Source organism: Rhinatrema bivittatum, unplaced genomic scaffold (assembly GCF_901001135.1).
Source record: "Rhinatrema bivittatum unplaced genomic scaffold, aRhiBiv1.1, whole genome shotgun sequence".
NCBI classification, from domain to species: Eukaryota; Metazoa; Chordata; class Amphibia; order Gymnophiona; family Rhinatrematidae; genus Rhinatrema; species Rhinatrema bivittatum.
This window is the reverse complement of record NW_021820488.1, coordinates 53,698-71,707: the sequence shown is the minus strand read 5'-3', so window position 1 is coordinate 71,707 and position 18,010 is coordinate 53,698. Positions and strand designations below refer to the sequence as shown.

At 42.6% G+C, this 18,010-nt stretch overlaps 1 protein-coding gene across 1 annotated transcript in view; it reads right to left on the bottom strand.

Annotated features, from left to right (window-relative positions):
* Positions 1-14,513: 14,513 nt before the first annotated feature.
* The window catches only part of PTGFR (prostaglandin F receptor), a 40,402-nt gene continuing 36,905 nt past the window's right edge, over positions 14,514-18,010 (bottom strand). Inside the window, exon 3 of the mRNA XM_029586096.1 lies at positions 14,514-16,224. Coding sequence (XP_029441956.1) covers positions 15,958-16,224 — 267 coding nt within the window. The 3' untranslated portion in view covers positions 14,514-15,957. The remainder of the gene's footprint in view (positions 16,225-18,010) is intronic.

Below are 18,010 nucleotides of genomic sequence, written 5' to 3'. Positions count from 1 at the left end.
TGGAAACTTCCCCTTGCTTCCAAGTTACATACAAGTAAAAAGAATGTATAATTTAAATTACTCACCCCCTTTGACCCACCAACATTTGTGCAGACCTAACCTCGTACATAGCAAACAGCTTCAAGAACAAACCTACTCAGTGCAAAGAAATTCTAAGTGTATATTCTAACGAGTCATTTGTGGCATAAATTATGCAAAAGGTTTTCACCAATAAGATAAATATTGTGAGGGGAGGTATAGTAAAAGGTATATAAAATCATAAAAGTGGAGTCCAGGGCTGGTAAGTGGAGTCCAGGGCTGGTAATAAGTCTTTACACACTCCGAGCCGTCTAAAAAAAACCCCATAACAAATTCTGCTTTTCTGTGGTTCCTCCTACTTTGTATCATCCCGATACTAAGTAGAAGGAACCACAGGAAGCACCATGTAAAAAAAATGTTGCTCGTGGTTAGGTTAGGGAAATGGACACCCATTAATTGAGCACAGTCACTTCTCCTGGTCGCCTGATGCCATGGATGCACTAGGTTCGCACAATTTATCCCTAGCGTGTTCTTTTTAGCATGACTCCTCATTTAAATAATGCATCGCATGCCCAGGAGAGGTGGCTGGGTGCATGTTAGGATAGCTGGTGCTCAATTATGAGTGCCCGTTTTACTCGAGCCGATATTGTATTGGCCTGAAAGAGGGCTGAATTAACACAAGTTTGAAACTTGTGAGCAGTATTAGCAAATGTCAAGGATTCAACCCTGGTCTTGATGATTAAAACTTTGAGTAATAGTGCCAAACTTGTGCTAAATTAATTCAACCCCTTTTTGTGCCTCTTACCTAGGGCCTACAGTGTTTCCCAACCATTTCAAGCCAAGGCACACCTACTTTAACAAAAATATTGTGGGGCACACTAGTCTTGACGCAGCAGGCAGTGCAGATATGGAGACGACTTATATGGCCATAAGAAGAGCTAGAGAAACACTGAAAGCCCCACCGGTCACTCTTACAAATTTTAAAAACAAAGAATAGTGTCTAACGATCTGAAATCGGCAAAACAATGTGACAAGGCGATAGCTAAAGCCAGAAGAATGCTGGGCTGCATAGAGAGAGGAATATCGAGTAAGAAAAGGGAAGTGATTATCCCCTTGTACAGGTCCTTGATGAGGCCTCACCTGGAGTACTGTGTTCAGTTCTGGAGACCGTATCTCCGAAGGGACAGAGACAGGATGGAGGTGGTCCAGAGAAGGGCGACCAAAAAGGTGGATGGTCTTCATCGAATGACTTGTGAGGAGAGACTGAAGAATCTAAATATGTACACCCTGGAGGAAAGGAGGAGCAGAGGTGATATGATACAGACTTTGATACTTGAAAGGTTTTAATGATCCAAAGATAACAAACCTTTTCCATTGGAAAAAAATCAACAGAACCGGGGTCACGATTTGAAGCTCCAGGGAGGAAGACTCAGAACCAATGTCAGGAAGTATTTCTTCACGGAGAGGGTGGTGGATGCCTGGAATGCCCTTCCGGAGGAAGTGGTGAAGACCAAAGGGGCGTGGGATAAACACGGTGGATCCATAAATTCTAGAGGATATGAATGAAGAGAGGGTGGCTTGCGGGAATGATGGCTACTACTTGGAGATAATACCCTTATTCAATAAACATACACACGGTTAATGCGACTTCAACATTGCTCTATGCTTCAACAGCAAGAGGAAATGTGGAAAAAAGGATTTGCATTCACAAAAAAGCGGGTAGTAGCTTGCTTGTTACGGTGGTTACTACTCCAAATCAACTAAGCCTGATACTTCACTTGAAATACATATGCAGCGCAGTTCACTGCTTCAACAGCAGGGGGGAATGAAGAAAAGTGTATTTATATTCAGACAACCAACAAGGACTGAATTGCACAAGCTGGGTAAACAAATAAGTGTGGGAGTAGCTTGCTTATTGCAGCGGTTACTACCCCTAACTAATTAAGCTAGATATTTCACTTAGATGCAGTCCAACACTGCTCTCTACATTAATGGCGGGGGTGGAAAGGAAATAGAACCAAAAGGTTACTAAGGGCCAAGAGTAACAGATAAGTATAAGAAAAAAACAAGTGCGAAAGCAGACTGGATGGGCAGTTTGGTCTTCTTCTGCCGTCATTTCTATGTTTCTATATATAAGAAGAAAGGGGTACAGATACACATGAAACCATCAGACCGGACCAGGTTCCTCTATATCCAAGTGCAGAAGGGAGAAGTCATTGTGATGTGGGCAGCCAGCTGAGTTAGTTACTTTGGCTACCAGAGCTCCTCAATTGCTGTGGCACCTGACACTTTTAAGACACATCTAGTGCACTCAGTGCATGCACTCCCCACTTCACCCAGCCTGGGGATAAGAAACAGACTGGAAAGACTCATAGGAGGAAGCTCAGGAGGGGGAAGATGACAATGTGCTGTGTGTGCCCATCAATTACCACACTCCGGGGCTCATGCTGTAACTAGGACGAAGAGGTATGCATGATTACACATGTTCTCAGAAAGGAGCTCCTACTTATTTAAGAGCCACCACTGGTGTCTTTTGTAGCTGCAAGATGCTGAAAGCAGAGCCCAGTTGCTCACATGGATCTGACCATCAAGCAGTGGTGACCTTTCTCTGGCACATCTGATCAGCTCCGAAGGCACACTGGTTGGGGAACATGGACTTAGAGTAACGCAGAGTTCTCATTGCCGTACTGGTCTTGGAAAGAACTGGATCATTTGCCAGTTATCATTACACTTTTGGTGGATCGGTGTAATTAATAATTTTCCAAAGTTAGCCCAGCAGAAAAATGGACCCTGCATGACCTCAAAATCTAATTCACATTATCTTTGGATATTTCTTTTGCTGTTCCAATAAATGGTATCATAACCTGAAAGTTTGCAAAAACAAGATGTTTGTGTTGATCATGTAAGTCTGGTCACTGACCAGACTTACATGACCAGGAGCATACTAGATAAGTCCCATTTCTTATACATTTTGTTCCTACACAGGAAAAGTGTGTTAGGTAACTATGATGCTACAGGGAGAGGAGGGACAGGGGATGGTCCCCTCCAAGGATGGGTTGTGCCCATATATGAGTGATGACAGGGCTGCTACCTCCTCCTCCTCCTTCTCTGCCCGCCCAGTGGTCTATGAGCCCCTATGCTTTTAAAGAGAGCAGGTCCACCATGGCCAGAAGAACCCACTATGGGGCGCCTGAAAGCCCGATAGTGCAATCCACCAATGATGCATTGCTGAAAGAGATGGACTTGTGGTCTGCCCTAGTTTGGCAGTTCTTTAAATATTTGTGTATCAAAGCGCCCTATCTTATTTATTCAGTCCACACAGGACAAAAAGTTTTAATAGTCACATTTTCTGTTTCCTACTGGACTAGGAAAAAAAATGCCATACTTATGACAAAGTAGGCAATGGGATGGCAGACTGCCAGCCATCGAGAAGGAGAGGGACAACATGGCAGTATTGTTTAAAAATTAGAAGTGAAAGAAAACTTCAATCACAATTTGGTTAATAGCTCTGGCTGAATGGGAAGGTTCAAACTGAACAGGCTGCTGAGTGCTCTAGTGTGGGCCTTCTTTATGCATTTCCCTTTTGTAGGGGGATTTTAAAAAGATATTTACCTGGGTAGTTGAGCCCTCGGGTACTGGGGATCAACTACCCAGTGCTAGGCCGGAGTCAGGAATAGGCCACGAAGCTCGAGGTCAAGATACATTCAAGGCATGCAGCAAAGCTCGTGGTCAAGGTCCAGGCAATAGTCGAGGCAGGCGGCAAGAGTGAAGGTTGATGTCCAGTCTGAAGTCAAAGCCGAGATCAGTCTGAAGGAAGGAAGGAAGGAGGAAGGCGAGGAACACAGAAGGAACTCAGGAATGGCAATCCACTGCTCTGGAGAGAGAAGATCTATTGCCAAGACAAAGAATGAAGGCAAGAACCAGTCTTAATTAAATAGTCTCAGGCTAATGATGTGAATGACAAGGGCCGGTGCAGGATTCCCGCTGCTGGCACTTTAAGAGGGCTGAGTTGTTACACACGCGCATCTAGGCAGGCTCAGGAAGCAGGGAAGAGGACAGCGGCCTGCTTCAGCAGGAACAGCGGACAGTGCCCAGCACATCGGGGACCCCGGTGCGGGAAACCCCCACACACACACAATGCCTGAGAGCGCCGCGACGGCCCAGAGTCGATCGAACATACGGCGAGAGCAGCGGCACAGCATGCAGGATATCGGTCCCCGTGCCGGGACTCTGTGTGCCTGCCCCGCTGGTTCGAGGGTGAGTGTGGCGGTCTGCAGGGATAACCCATGAGCCACCGAGAGTAATGTATATAGCTAAAAGTACTTGCATTGTTCCACGGTGTGCCCACTTTTACCCACATTTACATGAAGGTGTTCTCAGGACAGGGATAAGCTGGGGAGTAAATGATGTGCATCGTTTTGCATTTTAAAAATGTTGCACATTATTTCAGCTGGAAAAGTAGCCACAGAAGAAGCAAGTGCAAGTCTCTCTGCAGGCACCTTTTAAATTGAAAAATGCCAAAGGGAAAGAAAGCCTTTTTATTATACTTTCCTTTTGAGACCTGGATAAAATTCCATAGACAAAAAGTACACACAGACTTTGCACCTGTCCCCCACGGTCTCGAAAATTGTCTCCTTCATGGACAGTAAAATGATTACTGATGAACGTTTACACATTCTTTCTTCCAGTCTGAGGATCTATGCAGCATAATTTAAGAGTGTATTTCTTTTCCATAAAAGTAAGATAGATAAGTGCCATAATCCATAAAACAATAGATAACCAGAATAGCTCCTTATACTATGTTCGAAAATAGTTTGTGGGAAAAGGATCATATAGTCCAATGCGCTCGTTAACAGTATCTTATCTCATTATATTTCCCTTTATTTTCATGTTAAGTATAAGAATGACAGAAAAGTCGTTTGCTATTTTCCTCATGATATTTTTCTGCAACTTTCATTTCATCTTTAATAATGTGGACGGTATTCTTCCGTAATTCAACAACAAAAGAAAAGAAGGGACCCCACAGTGTTTGTAGGTGGTGAGTAATGTTAAAGAGCAACCGAGGGAGAGAACCAAAGAAAGTGCTGAAGACGGCCTTTTACAGGAGAATAATAATGTAATCATCACAGCCGTCTCCCACAACAATCAAGGTATAATTCTAATCCCGGTCACATATTACCAGCAAGCTTCCGGCTTATGGCCGGCAGCTTCTTAAACATAAGGGCATAAATCCAGCCCAAAGCATGGAAGTATGCTGCATTTTAACCAATTGATCTTTATCAAGGGAACAATCACTCTCAGCTAAAGAAAAATGGACACACAAATCAGAAAAGCCCTACCTTGTAAGTACGCATAAACCGTCAGACACTTTCTGCAAATAAGGGGCAGAACTGCGAACAAAACACCAACTAACAATTCTGTAACGACTTTCTAATCAGTGTCAGACAAGCATATAAAAAAAACAAAAAACCCCAAAATGGATGTGAGCATTCTCCTTGCCACATCTTTTAGAACTTGCTTTCAAAATCACACATCACCGCTTTCTTGGGAATCATTAAAATGTTAAATATGTGCCATTAAAATTAATCTTTGTGAAGGTTTAATAGATGCCATTTCCAATTCAATTGAAAACCAATTTTTTTTTTCTTTTTACGATCGACTCAGACTGTGCGATTAAACAAAACTGAATAAAATGACTCCCCCAACTGCTTTACCAAAGAAGGCTACAGCTAACATTTAAAAACCTCCAAAAATGAACTGGAGGGTGCTAGAAACTGATTCTATTTTTCCTTCTTTTACAACTATGGCAGTTATTTACTGTACTTCCAGACTACATAAACTTTTTTTAATATTTTTTTTTTACTCTCAAAATGAAAAGCTAATTGAACCCCAGTTACTCAGCTGATCATTGCATGTATGTGTGGATTTGTTTCACCTTTTCTACATTCATCAGTATTACCTAGGCTCATAAACTCCTTGTATTTTGCCAGCAGCGAGCGGCTCTATTGAATAGTGCATGCATAAATGGTAATTTGTCATTTTGATGTGCTCTATCGACCAGATGTACTAGGAAAAAATACGAGGAAACAATGCTTAGTACATCTGGCCTGTGAGAGTGCCTAGTGCATCAAGCAAGCCTTTCGGTCTGTAAAGGTGGAGATGTGATGGGACCCAGCTTTTGGAGGAAGACCTTAGTCCTGCTTCTTTGAAATTCCCTTGCTGAGGTGCTGTGAGTGCCCCCAGGCTCTGGAGATTCTGCAGCCCTGCAGGATGCCTCGTAATTAGTCTGTTGCCATCTTAAGTGTGCTGCTGGTTGTAAAACCTGAAGCTCTTCCACCTCCTAATTCATTCCCTCTGAAGAAAGCTACAGGGTGTCTGCCTTCAATTTCAGCTCTTGTTCTCTCTTCCTGCTCCAGTCACACCCATGGCAAGCTCTCCTGCAGCAAACAGGAGAGGAGGGAGTGAGGCTGAGGCTGGGGGGGCCGTGCTCTCTAATCCAGCCCCTCCCCTCCTGCTATCTCAGCTCCTGTCCTGAAGGGAGGGGAGCTTGGAGAGGACTGAGAAATTAATCAGAATGTTTGATCCCTGAAAGACCTCTAAAATCAAACCATAGATTATTTTGATCAAGTGAGGAAATTCTTCTACAGCCATTTTTATACAAAAATTCTTGCATCTGCATACATGGCTAACCAAACACAAGCCACAAAGACGTGAATAGATTTTGGAAGTCTGCAACTGCTGGAGTCCCACAGCTGGTAGAAAGAGCATTCATTTTAATTCACAGAAGCCTTGCTGACTGCCACTACTGTTGCCAAGTTTCAAACTTCAACCTCCTTTTTGTGTCCATTACCATTCGTCCAATATATACACACATTTTTCTGTGTAATTAACAGCATGGCAAGCTGCTGCTGCTGAGGGAATATTCAGCATATATTAGCTCATATACTTGGAAAGTCAACAACTTTCACAAGAAGATAAAGGATGGTTGACTATTTCAATTCAAAACAATAGTTGAATTTCGTTGTATTTGCATCTATTAGTTTGATTATTGTTTTAAAAACAATGTGAAAGGTTTTCAATTTTAAAAAAGACATTTTTGCATTCTGCGAGATGCGACAGCCTCTTTCACGGCTATGCAAATCTGCCGCACAACTGCAGGAGAATTTTGCAAAATCTGCAGCAGAAAACTGGAGACTGTGCTAATTTCAAATGGAAGGAGATGGTCATCGTAAACTGGGATGAAGCAGAGCAAAAATGTAAAAATAGGGAGGTGAATTTTCTAAACTTTATGCAAACGTTAAAAGCATAAAAAGCCTGTTTGATAATATTCCCCTCCCCCACTCCATACTGATAAAAAGGGGCAGAATTAGGTTTTTGTTTTTTGTTTTTTTTTTATTTAAGGTTTTTATATACCGGCATTCATGAAAAATTCACATCATGCTGGTTTACAATAAAATAGTGGTACATAAAAAGAAAAAAAAACCATGAACTGTAGTGCGGAAGAAAGCAGTTACAAAGAACAGGGATGCTTAAACTGGGAGCGGAAGGAAAAAAGAAGAGGTTAAAAGCATTTGAAATATTTACAACGAACAATTAATTGAGCTGATTGTGTAATAGAACTTGAAATTGAGGGACATTAGCTGGAGTCCGGGAAAGCTTGTTTAAAGAGCCAAGTCTTAAGTCTCTTCCTGAAGGTTGGGAGGCAGGGTTCCAGGTTAGGAGAGAGAAAGTGTTCACGGGAAATTACATTTGGAAACCCCCATGCACACTTTCACAAGTATACTGGGCCGGATTTTAAAAAGGTTACGCGCATAAGGTACGGGCGGAGCCCTTTTAAAACGCCCCTGCGCGCGCCGAGCCTATATTGCATAGACATCTGGCGCGCGCAAAGCCCCGGGACTCGCGTAAGTCCCGGGACTTTCTTGGGGTGGGCGTGTCGGGGGTCGTGACGCGGTCGGCGCGTCATCGGGGGCATATCTGGGGCATGACGCGGTCGGCGTGTCATCCGGGGGCGGTGCCACGGGCGTGGTTTCGGCCCGGGGGCGTTCCGGGGGTGTGGCCGCAGCCTCCAGACCAGCCCCCGGATTGAAACATGGCGTGCGCAAAGTTACGCCTGCTTCAAGCAGGCGTAACTTGTACGACAAAGGTAGGGGGGTTTAGATAGGGCCGGGGGGGTGGGTTAGGTAGGGGACGGGAGGGGAAGGTGGGGGGGAGGTGAAAGGAAAGTTCCCTCCGAGGCCGCTCCGATTTGCGCACCAACCCCGGATTTTACAAGATACGCACGGCTACTCAGGTATCTTATAAAATCCAGCATACTTTTGTTCGTGCGCGCGCTATGTTTTAAAATGTACCCCACTCTGCGGGGCAGATTTTATAAATCTGCGCACACGCGTACTTTTCTTCGCGCACCAGGCGCGAAGAAGAGTATGTGGGATTTCAATAGATACGTGCGTATCCATTAAAATCTGGAGTCGGCGCGCGCATGGCTGCCCAAAATCGGCAGCCTGTGAGCGCCGAGCCGCGCAGCCTGCCTCCGTTCCCTGCGAGGCCGCTCCGAAATTGGAGCAGCCTTGGAGGGAACTTTCCTTCGCCCTCCCCCCACCTTCTCCTCCCTAACCCACCCCCCCCCCGGCCCTATCTAACCCCCCCCTCCTCTATCACGAAAGTTCTGCCTGCTCGAAGCAGGCATAACTTTGCGCGCGCCAGGCCGGCTGCCGCGCTCCATGTTCCGGTCCGGGGGCTGGTCCGGAGACCGCGGCCACGCCCCCGGAACGCCCCCAGGCCGAAACCATGCCTGTGGCGCCGCCCACGGATGACGCGCTGACCGCGTCACACCCTCTCAACACGCCCCCCCGATGATGCGCGGATCGTGACACGCCCCCCCCCCCAGGAAAGCCCCTGGACCTCTTTGAAAATCTGGCCCTGCATGTGCTTCACAGTGGATGAGGGTTGAAAGGAAGTATAACCAATTAGCAATTACCAAACATTTTGCACAAGCCCAAACTTTCCCACGTGGAAATTCTGCAGGGAGTTTGAAAACTAACTTGCAGGCATGCGAGTACAATGCAGTCGGAGGCCTAAAATTCAATTTTATTATACTTATATGCGGCACTAAATCCAGGTTCAAATCAGCTTTACATCGTTAAAATTCAAGCAATCAATATGCACAAATAAAAAGCAAAGTAACGATCAAACATTAATAACTGCAAGAGCCCTGGCTTGTTTAAAAATGACTCCCTCCAAAGAACAGGGGAAGGAAGTGTTAACTATATCCAGGAAGATGTTAAAGGAGACAAATATTCAGGAGGGAAAACCCCACAATTCATATGAAGAATGAAACCCCAAGGGGCAGATGTATGAATGCTTTGTTTCAGACTTCTCAGTATGCTGAATAGGAACTATACCAATACATAGCAGGAGCAATTCTTACACTGGAGAAAAAGAGTAATTCATCTGTCCTCAAGATTAACACCCTTCAGCAAGAGTGGAGCTTTTTTCATTTATTTAAAAAACTTCAGCTGTGTAATGCAGTATTTCAACATGATCTGATCAAAGTTAGATATATGAAAGTGCAATCCAGTGAATATGGCAAATATTTCAATCAGTCGTTGATCAAACCTTCACCAGTACAATAATATGTAGAACAGACGTTTAAGTTAATAATGACCTGTCATAATAGGCTTCATCTCGTATACAAGTTTGTAAAGATGGATAGCCTTATATTTAATCATCGGTCATTTGTTAATTTTTTGAAATTTTTCTTTGCTTTGCTTAGTGAGATTCGTGTCACTTAACTTAATAAAGTCACTGAAGCCATCAGTACGCCCGACATGGTGCCATGTTTCAAACGCTCCTCGTTCTTTGTCAAGGGCTATTCTTCAGCGTTGTATTTGTAGTTCTTCAAAGATTCAGAATTCAAGGTATCAGTGATGGCATTTCGGTTTCATTTCCTGTACAGGCACCGGAAACCTGGTCTAATTTATGCAAGGGTATCGTCATGATCACTCAATGACGTCATGCTTGTTAGGTTAGTGTGTACCATTCGATAGCGAGGTTCAGACCATTAGGGTGCACTGAATTTAATTTAAAAATCCAGAACTGTTCTCTATAGTTGAGAAGGGACTTACCCCCTCTTGGATTGTTGTATACCAATTCTATAACTCTCCACTTGATATCACAAAATTCATGATGATGTTTAATGCAATGGGCCACTATAGGAGCTTGTAACTTCGCTGTATTCAGGCAACTGCGATGTTCTGTCAATCGAACTTTGATAGATCGTTTTGTTCTGCCAACATATATAAGTGGACAAGGACATTGCAGGATATAGATGACATTACACGATGTGCAATCTGTATATTGATAGGCAGAATAAACGTTATTATTGGGATCTGTCCAATGTAATCCTGTGAGCGCTTGAGCACAGAAAGAGCAGTTGTTACAAGTCCAATGGCCCTTATTCTCAATGTTGAGTGATGGAATGGGTTCTGATAGATAAGAATGAACTAATATATCTTTTAAATTTTTACCTCTATTATAAGCAATTATTGGTTGCCTTGTGAAAATCGAATGCATTTTTAATGTCTGCCAATGATAAAGAATTAATTGGGAAATTTGTGATGTAAGAATAGAATAAGGTAATACACATGTAAGTGAAGATTCAGCTGATTCTTTATTGTCCAATAGGAGCCATTCTCTTTCTGCATTAAATGCACGTTTATATGCTTTTTTAAGGTATTTCATGGGGTAACCTCGTTGAATAAATTTATTGATCACAATTTGTGCCTGTATAATAAAATCAGATTTGTGTGAACACAATCTTCTCAACCTCAGGAACTGTCCGATGGGCAAATTTTTCCTTAAATGAAACGGATGGAAACTAGAAAAATGCAAATAAGTGTTTTTGGCACATGGTTTGACATAAATCGTGGAGTTGAGATGTGAACCTTCTTTAAAAATCAAAATGTCCAAAAATTCAATTTGCTGGAAATCATAATGTAGTGTAAATTGGAGATGACTGTCCAGTGAATTTAACCATTGTAAAAATGTCTTAAGAGATGCTTCATCGGAATTCCAAAGGAAAAAAATGTCATCAATGTAACGATGCCAATTATTCACATTGGCAAATTCCGGTGCAGAGTATAAAAATTGATTTTCAAACTCTGCAACGTATAAATTAGCTATACTGGGGGCCATAGTGGCCCCCATTGCTGTACCTTGTATCTGTTTATAGAATGTGTTCTGAAAAATAAAATAATTTTCAGTGAGAGCCAGTTTTGCTAGTTGAAATTCACATTTCCAGCAAATTGAAATTCACATTTCAACTAGCAAAACTGGCTCTCACTGAAAATTATTTTATTTTTCAGAACACACAGCGCTCGCTGCATTTTAAAGACCACCTACGTGCGTTATCTCCCTGGCAATGCACATCTCACTCAGAATCAAAACGGGGAGTTGTGTGGATGGGGCATAGGTGATCTGGGGCAGGGCCGAGAGATGTGCGCCCAAATGCTTGTGCACCTGGGCACGCACACAGATCTAGCGCTGAGTAACTTTACTTCTGCAATGGTGGAGGTGTAAGTTTAAAAAAAAAACATACAAAAAAAAAAGCCCTTCTTGAGGGGGTTTAAAAGGTCCGGGGTAACTTGGGGGGAGTGCAGGTTATTAAACCAGAGGGGGTTGGAAGGCCTAGCTCTACACTGGGTGAACTGGTGGAAGAACTGGTGAAACTGGTCTTGGTCTGGACGTGCGCAGGTTATAGCATCCCCTGACTTACGCAGCTAAAACCCAATTTGTGCACTTGGGCTCTGCTTGCAAAATGAGGCACACACGTGCGTAGGCCAAGGATGTTTTATAATACACTCGAGTACCTGTGAGCCCCTTTGAAAGTTATCGTCCCTATGTTTTATGGATTTAACTTTGTTCTGTTGCCTCATATTGCTGCTATTACTTTCCTCCTCTCCCAGAGTGTCAAGACAAATGTGTGTGTCCCTAAATACGATTTAACCTTGATGCTTTTGACACAACCGCAACACTGCTCTCGGCTTCGTCGGCGGGAGCAAAAAGGGGACTTGGATTCAGACGACAGCTAACGCTGGGCCCCGACTTAAATGGTCCGAGGTACTGACACGCAGACATTAGGGAAAAAGCCCAGGACTGCTTCTGTGGCCAAGTCCAAAAGCAAAAGCACTGTATGAATTATCACGAAGACTGCTCACCCCATAAACATTTTGGCTAGCAGTAATTTTGTTATGGGTTTGATAGCTGCTTGGTTTTGATTGCAAATATTACTACCTTTAACATAAGGCTTGGGGGTAACCTACAAGGAGCCTCAGCTATACCTTTAACAGAAACACAGGGGTAACCTGCATGGAGAGGCAATTATTACCGTAAGAAACTTGTTGGGCAGACTGGATGGACCATTACTATGTTAAATAAATGAATTAAGTGAAGAATAGCAGTTCCTCTTTGAAACAATTTGAAAAGCAGCATTTTAATTAATACAGGAGAGTTTTAGCCTATCAGCAGCCAGCTTCTCCAAAAGAGTAAAACTTTTTACTAATGTTTTTGGTGGCTAGAATTTTATGGCAAAGCCAATTGTGCTTCTGTTAACTGCCTGCTGCTAATTAGGAGAGGCTTTGTATTTTGGGGTAAATAATGGTCAACCATCCAGTAATCTGATTTGCTGACAAACTGCATTTAATAGAACCAGTAGGTCACGGACCACATGAAGGTGTTTAAAAAAAACTATAATTGATGTCAAAATCAGTTACACTGATACTCACAACTTTATTGAAACACCATGGATTACATCTAGTACATCATCCTGAGAACAGGAGTAAACACATATATGATACAGTCAGTCATTAAGCACAGGATACAATTGTTCACACAATGGATTTGTCATCTTTAATTGCCAGATATTGTGCTTCAGCAATTTCATTCATTTCCTAAGCTTAAGAAATAGCAAGATGAGTTAAGCTGTTCATTTTCTTATGTTTTGGCACTGTAATGTAATGTAAACGTTATATCAGAAAGCAGCAAAGCATCAAATGCTTTTTTTTTTTTAAAGTTCCAATCAGCAACTGGAATAAATCACGCCGACCCTTCTCATGCATTTTGTCTTGCTTCGGAGGGGAGACGGTAGAAAACTGAAAGCTCTTCCTACTGAAGTCATTTCCGCCACTACAATTCTAAGTCTGGTAGGTCGGGACATGTGCTGCTATGTTGATATCTGATCTAGTGTCGTCCTTATTACAGCCGATGCATGAATAATGCTTAAATAGATGAAGGACTGCAGAAGAACAGGTGGGGGGCATGGTTTTTATCATCCCAAATGTGTAGAGAGAATAAGATTTACGATGAATCAGAATTAGAGATGTGCAAACCTCTTGGGGGAAAAAAAAAAAAAAAAGCAAGTTCCTCAAAAACAATTTGACAGATCTGGAAAAGCTCTGAAGGTTCATCAACCCGGTTTATTACGTCATTTCGAAAAAAAAAAAATAGTTGGCTTCAAATATTTGAAAAATACAAAAGGTTTTCAAATCGACTTTGGATCAGATGGTTACAAAAAAAAACCCAAAAAAAACCCAAGCAAATCTGAGGCAAAACCGAAAAGGCCACAGAACTTAAACCAGGTTGAATCCTATCTGATTCGAGTTAGACGTAGGGCCTGATTCACTAAGCCTCCCCACCCCACCCCACCCTTAGTAAATCAGGCCCTTGCACACCATTACTTAGGTATAAGACTAATGGATGAATTTTAAAAGCTCGGCACACACCAAAACTGGGAGATTTGCACACAAGGTGGACTGACGCACATCCGGTGGATTTTGTAAGCCGCCCGGGTAGGCCCGTATGCGCGCACAAGTAAAAAAAATATCTGAATGGGGGTGGAGCGAGGGTGCGATCTGGGCGTGTCGGGGGCCTGGCCAAGAGATGTACGTGTAAATACGTGCACCTCCCTGCACGCTCCGGGGCCCCCTGCCACGTAAGCTCACTTCTGCTGTGGATGGCGTGTACTAAAACAAAAAAAAAAAGATAGGCAAGGCAGCAGAGTTTTAACGGTCAGGGCTCAAACGGGGGAAGGGTGGATAATAATCTAATGGGGTTTGCAAGTCCTACGCCAAAACTGGGCGAACAGGGAACCAACTGGGAAAATGGCAAATAGTGTCGGTGCACATCACTTGTGAAATTCCCCCGCTCACCTGCTAGAAGCAGCATTTGCAGGCACATGCGCGTCCGCTTAAAACTGCACGCACGTGTATGCGTGCCAAGGCTATTTTGTAACATCACGCATATACCCGCGTATGTTAGCAAATGGACACATCTCTGGATGCGGGGCCAGACGCGCGCACTTGTGCGCCTGTTTCAAAGTTACCATTTAAGAGCGGGACCGTCATGTTAGCCTTCTGAGGTCCTGGGCAGTGCTGCTGCTTTAGTGATTAGGCGTAAAAGCAGACCAAATAACTATTGGCACAATTACATTTTGTTGCTCACATGCTTCATGCCATGATCTTTGGTGCTAACCGTGACTCAATTACAAAAATATCTTTTTTTTTTTTTTCTAAAATAAAATGGTTAGCATCATCACATCCAGTTTAATTATACACTGATAAATTACTTAACTGTTGGACAAATGAATCGTTTTCCATCCCTGCACGGCTTTGCACACTAAAAATGAAATACCAAATGACTCTTTGGGAACAGTGACATCTGTTTTTAAGATAAAATGGGCCTCGTCTACTACTCATTTCCTGTAGCCAAACATTACTAAACATCTTCCCTATAAGCTTAGAGTGACAGAAACTCTTTAGTACATCTGTCACAAAGTGGGGCAACATCTTTCATGGCCAAAGCCCAATATTTTTCTCTGGAATCACTCAAATTCATTCCTCTCTTCCAGTACTTTTTTTGGTTCCAACTGAAACAGTTGATTGCTTCTAGCCCATTGATATGATGTGAGTCTTCTGTTGCTTTTATAACTTAAACGGTAAAGAAACTCTTGCTCTTTCGGTTGTATTCGAATGCATCTGGTTTGGAACGGGACCATTCATAGCATCTGTTGAGCAGCATCTCTGAATCCAGCTGCAGTTTTTTTGTCCCTGTCAAAATGACTGTCCCCTTTATGCATCTGGATTTACTTACTCACCTTTCAAAACCTATGCTCAAGGTGAGGTACAAGTCAGGTGCAATAGGTATATCCCTGCTCCAGAGGGCACACCATCTGTTTGTATCTAAGGCAATGGAGGATTAAGTGACTTGTACAAGGTCACAAGCAGCATCTGTGGAGAAAGGATTTGAACACTGGCCTTCCTGCACCAACCTCCAGGCCACTCCTTTACTCCAATGGCAAAATCCAGGGATTTATAAATATTTATGTCAAAACCAAATAAATGTGCATAATTAGCACTAACATGTTTCCAACATAAATCACTAAGATTAAAAGATGAAAATATTTTATAACTAGAAAAGTAGACACTATGAGTGTTTGTTGATAATACTCCCAATTATAAACACCTTACTTGGTATTCACATGGATTATTATGTGGAATTCCATTCAACATAAATATGAAACACATTTTTCATATATACATATAGGTATATAAATTTGTCACCTTTATACATACTATACAATATATATACATTTAAATATACCTAACACTGGTTTTCCACCCAATCATCAATAAAACCGTTTGCCTTTCCCAGTCTGTCCAACTCTTTAATGCTAATAAAAGGGTTTTTCTTTGTTGGTTTTGCATGCTTAAGTTTTCAAACTAAGCTCACATGGTCTAAACAATTAAAAATTACAAAACCATCAGTTTATAAGAGGCAAACAAACAAATCCAACAGTATTCTGTAAATATATGATGATATTATTTCATTATATTTTTTCATGTGTATTGGTATTCTGGGTGTTTTAAGCTTGTGGGATTGTTTTCACGTGCAGTTTGGCGAGTCTGATACTGCTGCAACCTTCAATGAATTTTTGAGAGAGCTGAGTTCCCAGGTATGCAGGTTAATGACCTGTGCACCACAACACCTTCTGGCAAGTCTATACAGTTTTCTAAGTACTGCTTTCCTGAGAAGGATATACACCCAGGGATCTAAAATCTGATTCCATGTTGCCATTCGCAGAGAATACAGAATAGATTTGCAGGTTTCCAAGGAGTCGTCTCCATTTATTCCAATATTAGCCATTGTAACCTGTAAAAAAGTTAAAAAGGCATCTTTTAAACATTATCCAAAGATAACATTTATATATTACATCTTTTATTCCACGTAATCCAAAAATGTTCAATGCAGATTACAAATCAACAATCATAAACATACACAAATAACAAATAAAAATTGAAAGCAATAAAAACAGAAAACCATACATTGCACGTCCCCAAAACTCATTCTCAGACTTCAATCGTATTCCCCACCATATAAAACTGTGCTCCCTAAATTTCCATTATTCCATTCTTTAACATAGACCTTGAAGACTCAAAAATAAAACTCAAGGAACAATTAGAAAATGGAGAATCCTCATCAGATCCATGCCCTGCACACCTCCTCAAAGACCTATCAGAACCAATCCTATTCTACCTATAAAAATGTGGCTGCTTCTCTCCATCCAGAACTGATCTTAGGAGGGTGCAAAGCCCAGGGTGAATCAGCCCTGGAACACTGAAATTATAGTGCCGGGGATGGGGCTACCATGGTGGTGTGTGTTTCTTGAAAGTGCTGGGCCCAGGGTGGTTGCTCCTATTCACCATCCCCTGAGGATGGCCCTGCCTCTAGTAAGGACACTACCAATGTCAAGTAAGGACTTGTTATAGTCAGCCCATGTCAGGCCTATATTAAAAAAAAAAAAAATAAAATAAAACCCTCTCAGGATACCTCAAAGGTCATAAAGTATACATTGAATAAAATGGTTGATAGCAGCAAACCTTGGGGTGTGCTCCATTTCAGAGACTAAGGTTTGGAAATATTTGCATTCCAGATTAGGGGTGTGCATACAATTTATTTTCATCCCCGTTTTGTTTCCTCATTTTTTAAGATGGTGCCAGCCATCCATTGCTCCTACCATGTGACAGAGGCCATCCAATGGCACTGATAGCTCTGTCACATGGTAAGGGCAAAGGGCCACCAGCGCCATTTTGTTTACTGGCAGCTGACGGCCCGAGAGCGGGAGATCACTCCCGGGACCCCGCTGGACCACCAGGGACTTTAGGCAAGTTCTGGGGGGGGTCGGGAGGGTGGCGGATTGTAATTAATTAAATCTGAAGTGTTGGGGTGGGGGTGGGGGTTTGTTTTGGTTTTTTTTCACGAAATAGCACTATAAAAGTTTTCCGATCCGGGGAGTGGACTGAAATGGCCCTCCCCAGATCCGAAAACAAACAGGGATGAAAAACAATGGTATGCACACCCCTAATCTGGAATGCAAATATTTCCAAAGCTTAGCCTCTGAAATGGAGCACACCCCAAGGTTTGCTGCTATCAACCATTTTATTCAATGTATACTTTATGACCCTTGTATTGTGAAAACAACTCGGACTCATGGTATATATCTATGCTGACGACAATCAAATCCTCATGCCAACATTTGACACTTGAGAAAAATCCCTGAAGAATGTAACAATCTGGATGATCAACAATCAACTTCTGATAAACCAAGACAAAACAGAGATCCTATGGGTGGGCAACTCACCGTAATGTGATAAGGTGCACCCTCACCCCCCCCCCCCCCCCCCCCCGAAACTCACACACTTATCTTGGACAATGTCACCCTATATTCACAACACAAAAGTGAAGAGCTAAGGAGCCATCCTACATTCCTACTGACCATGGAGAGCCTAATAAACGGCAGTGACAAAAGATTCTGGCACTTCTGAATGGTGGAACAATTATGTTCCTTTCCCAGGCAACCTCAACTCACAGACTTAACTACTGTAACGCTATCCATACAGGGCCTACCCAAAAAGACAAACTGCAGAATAATCCAAAA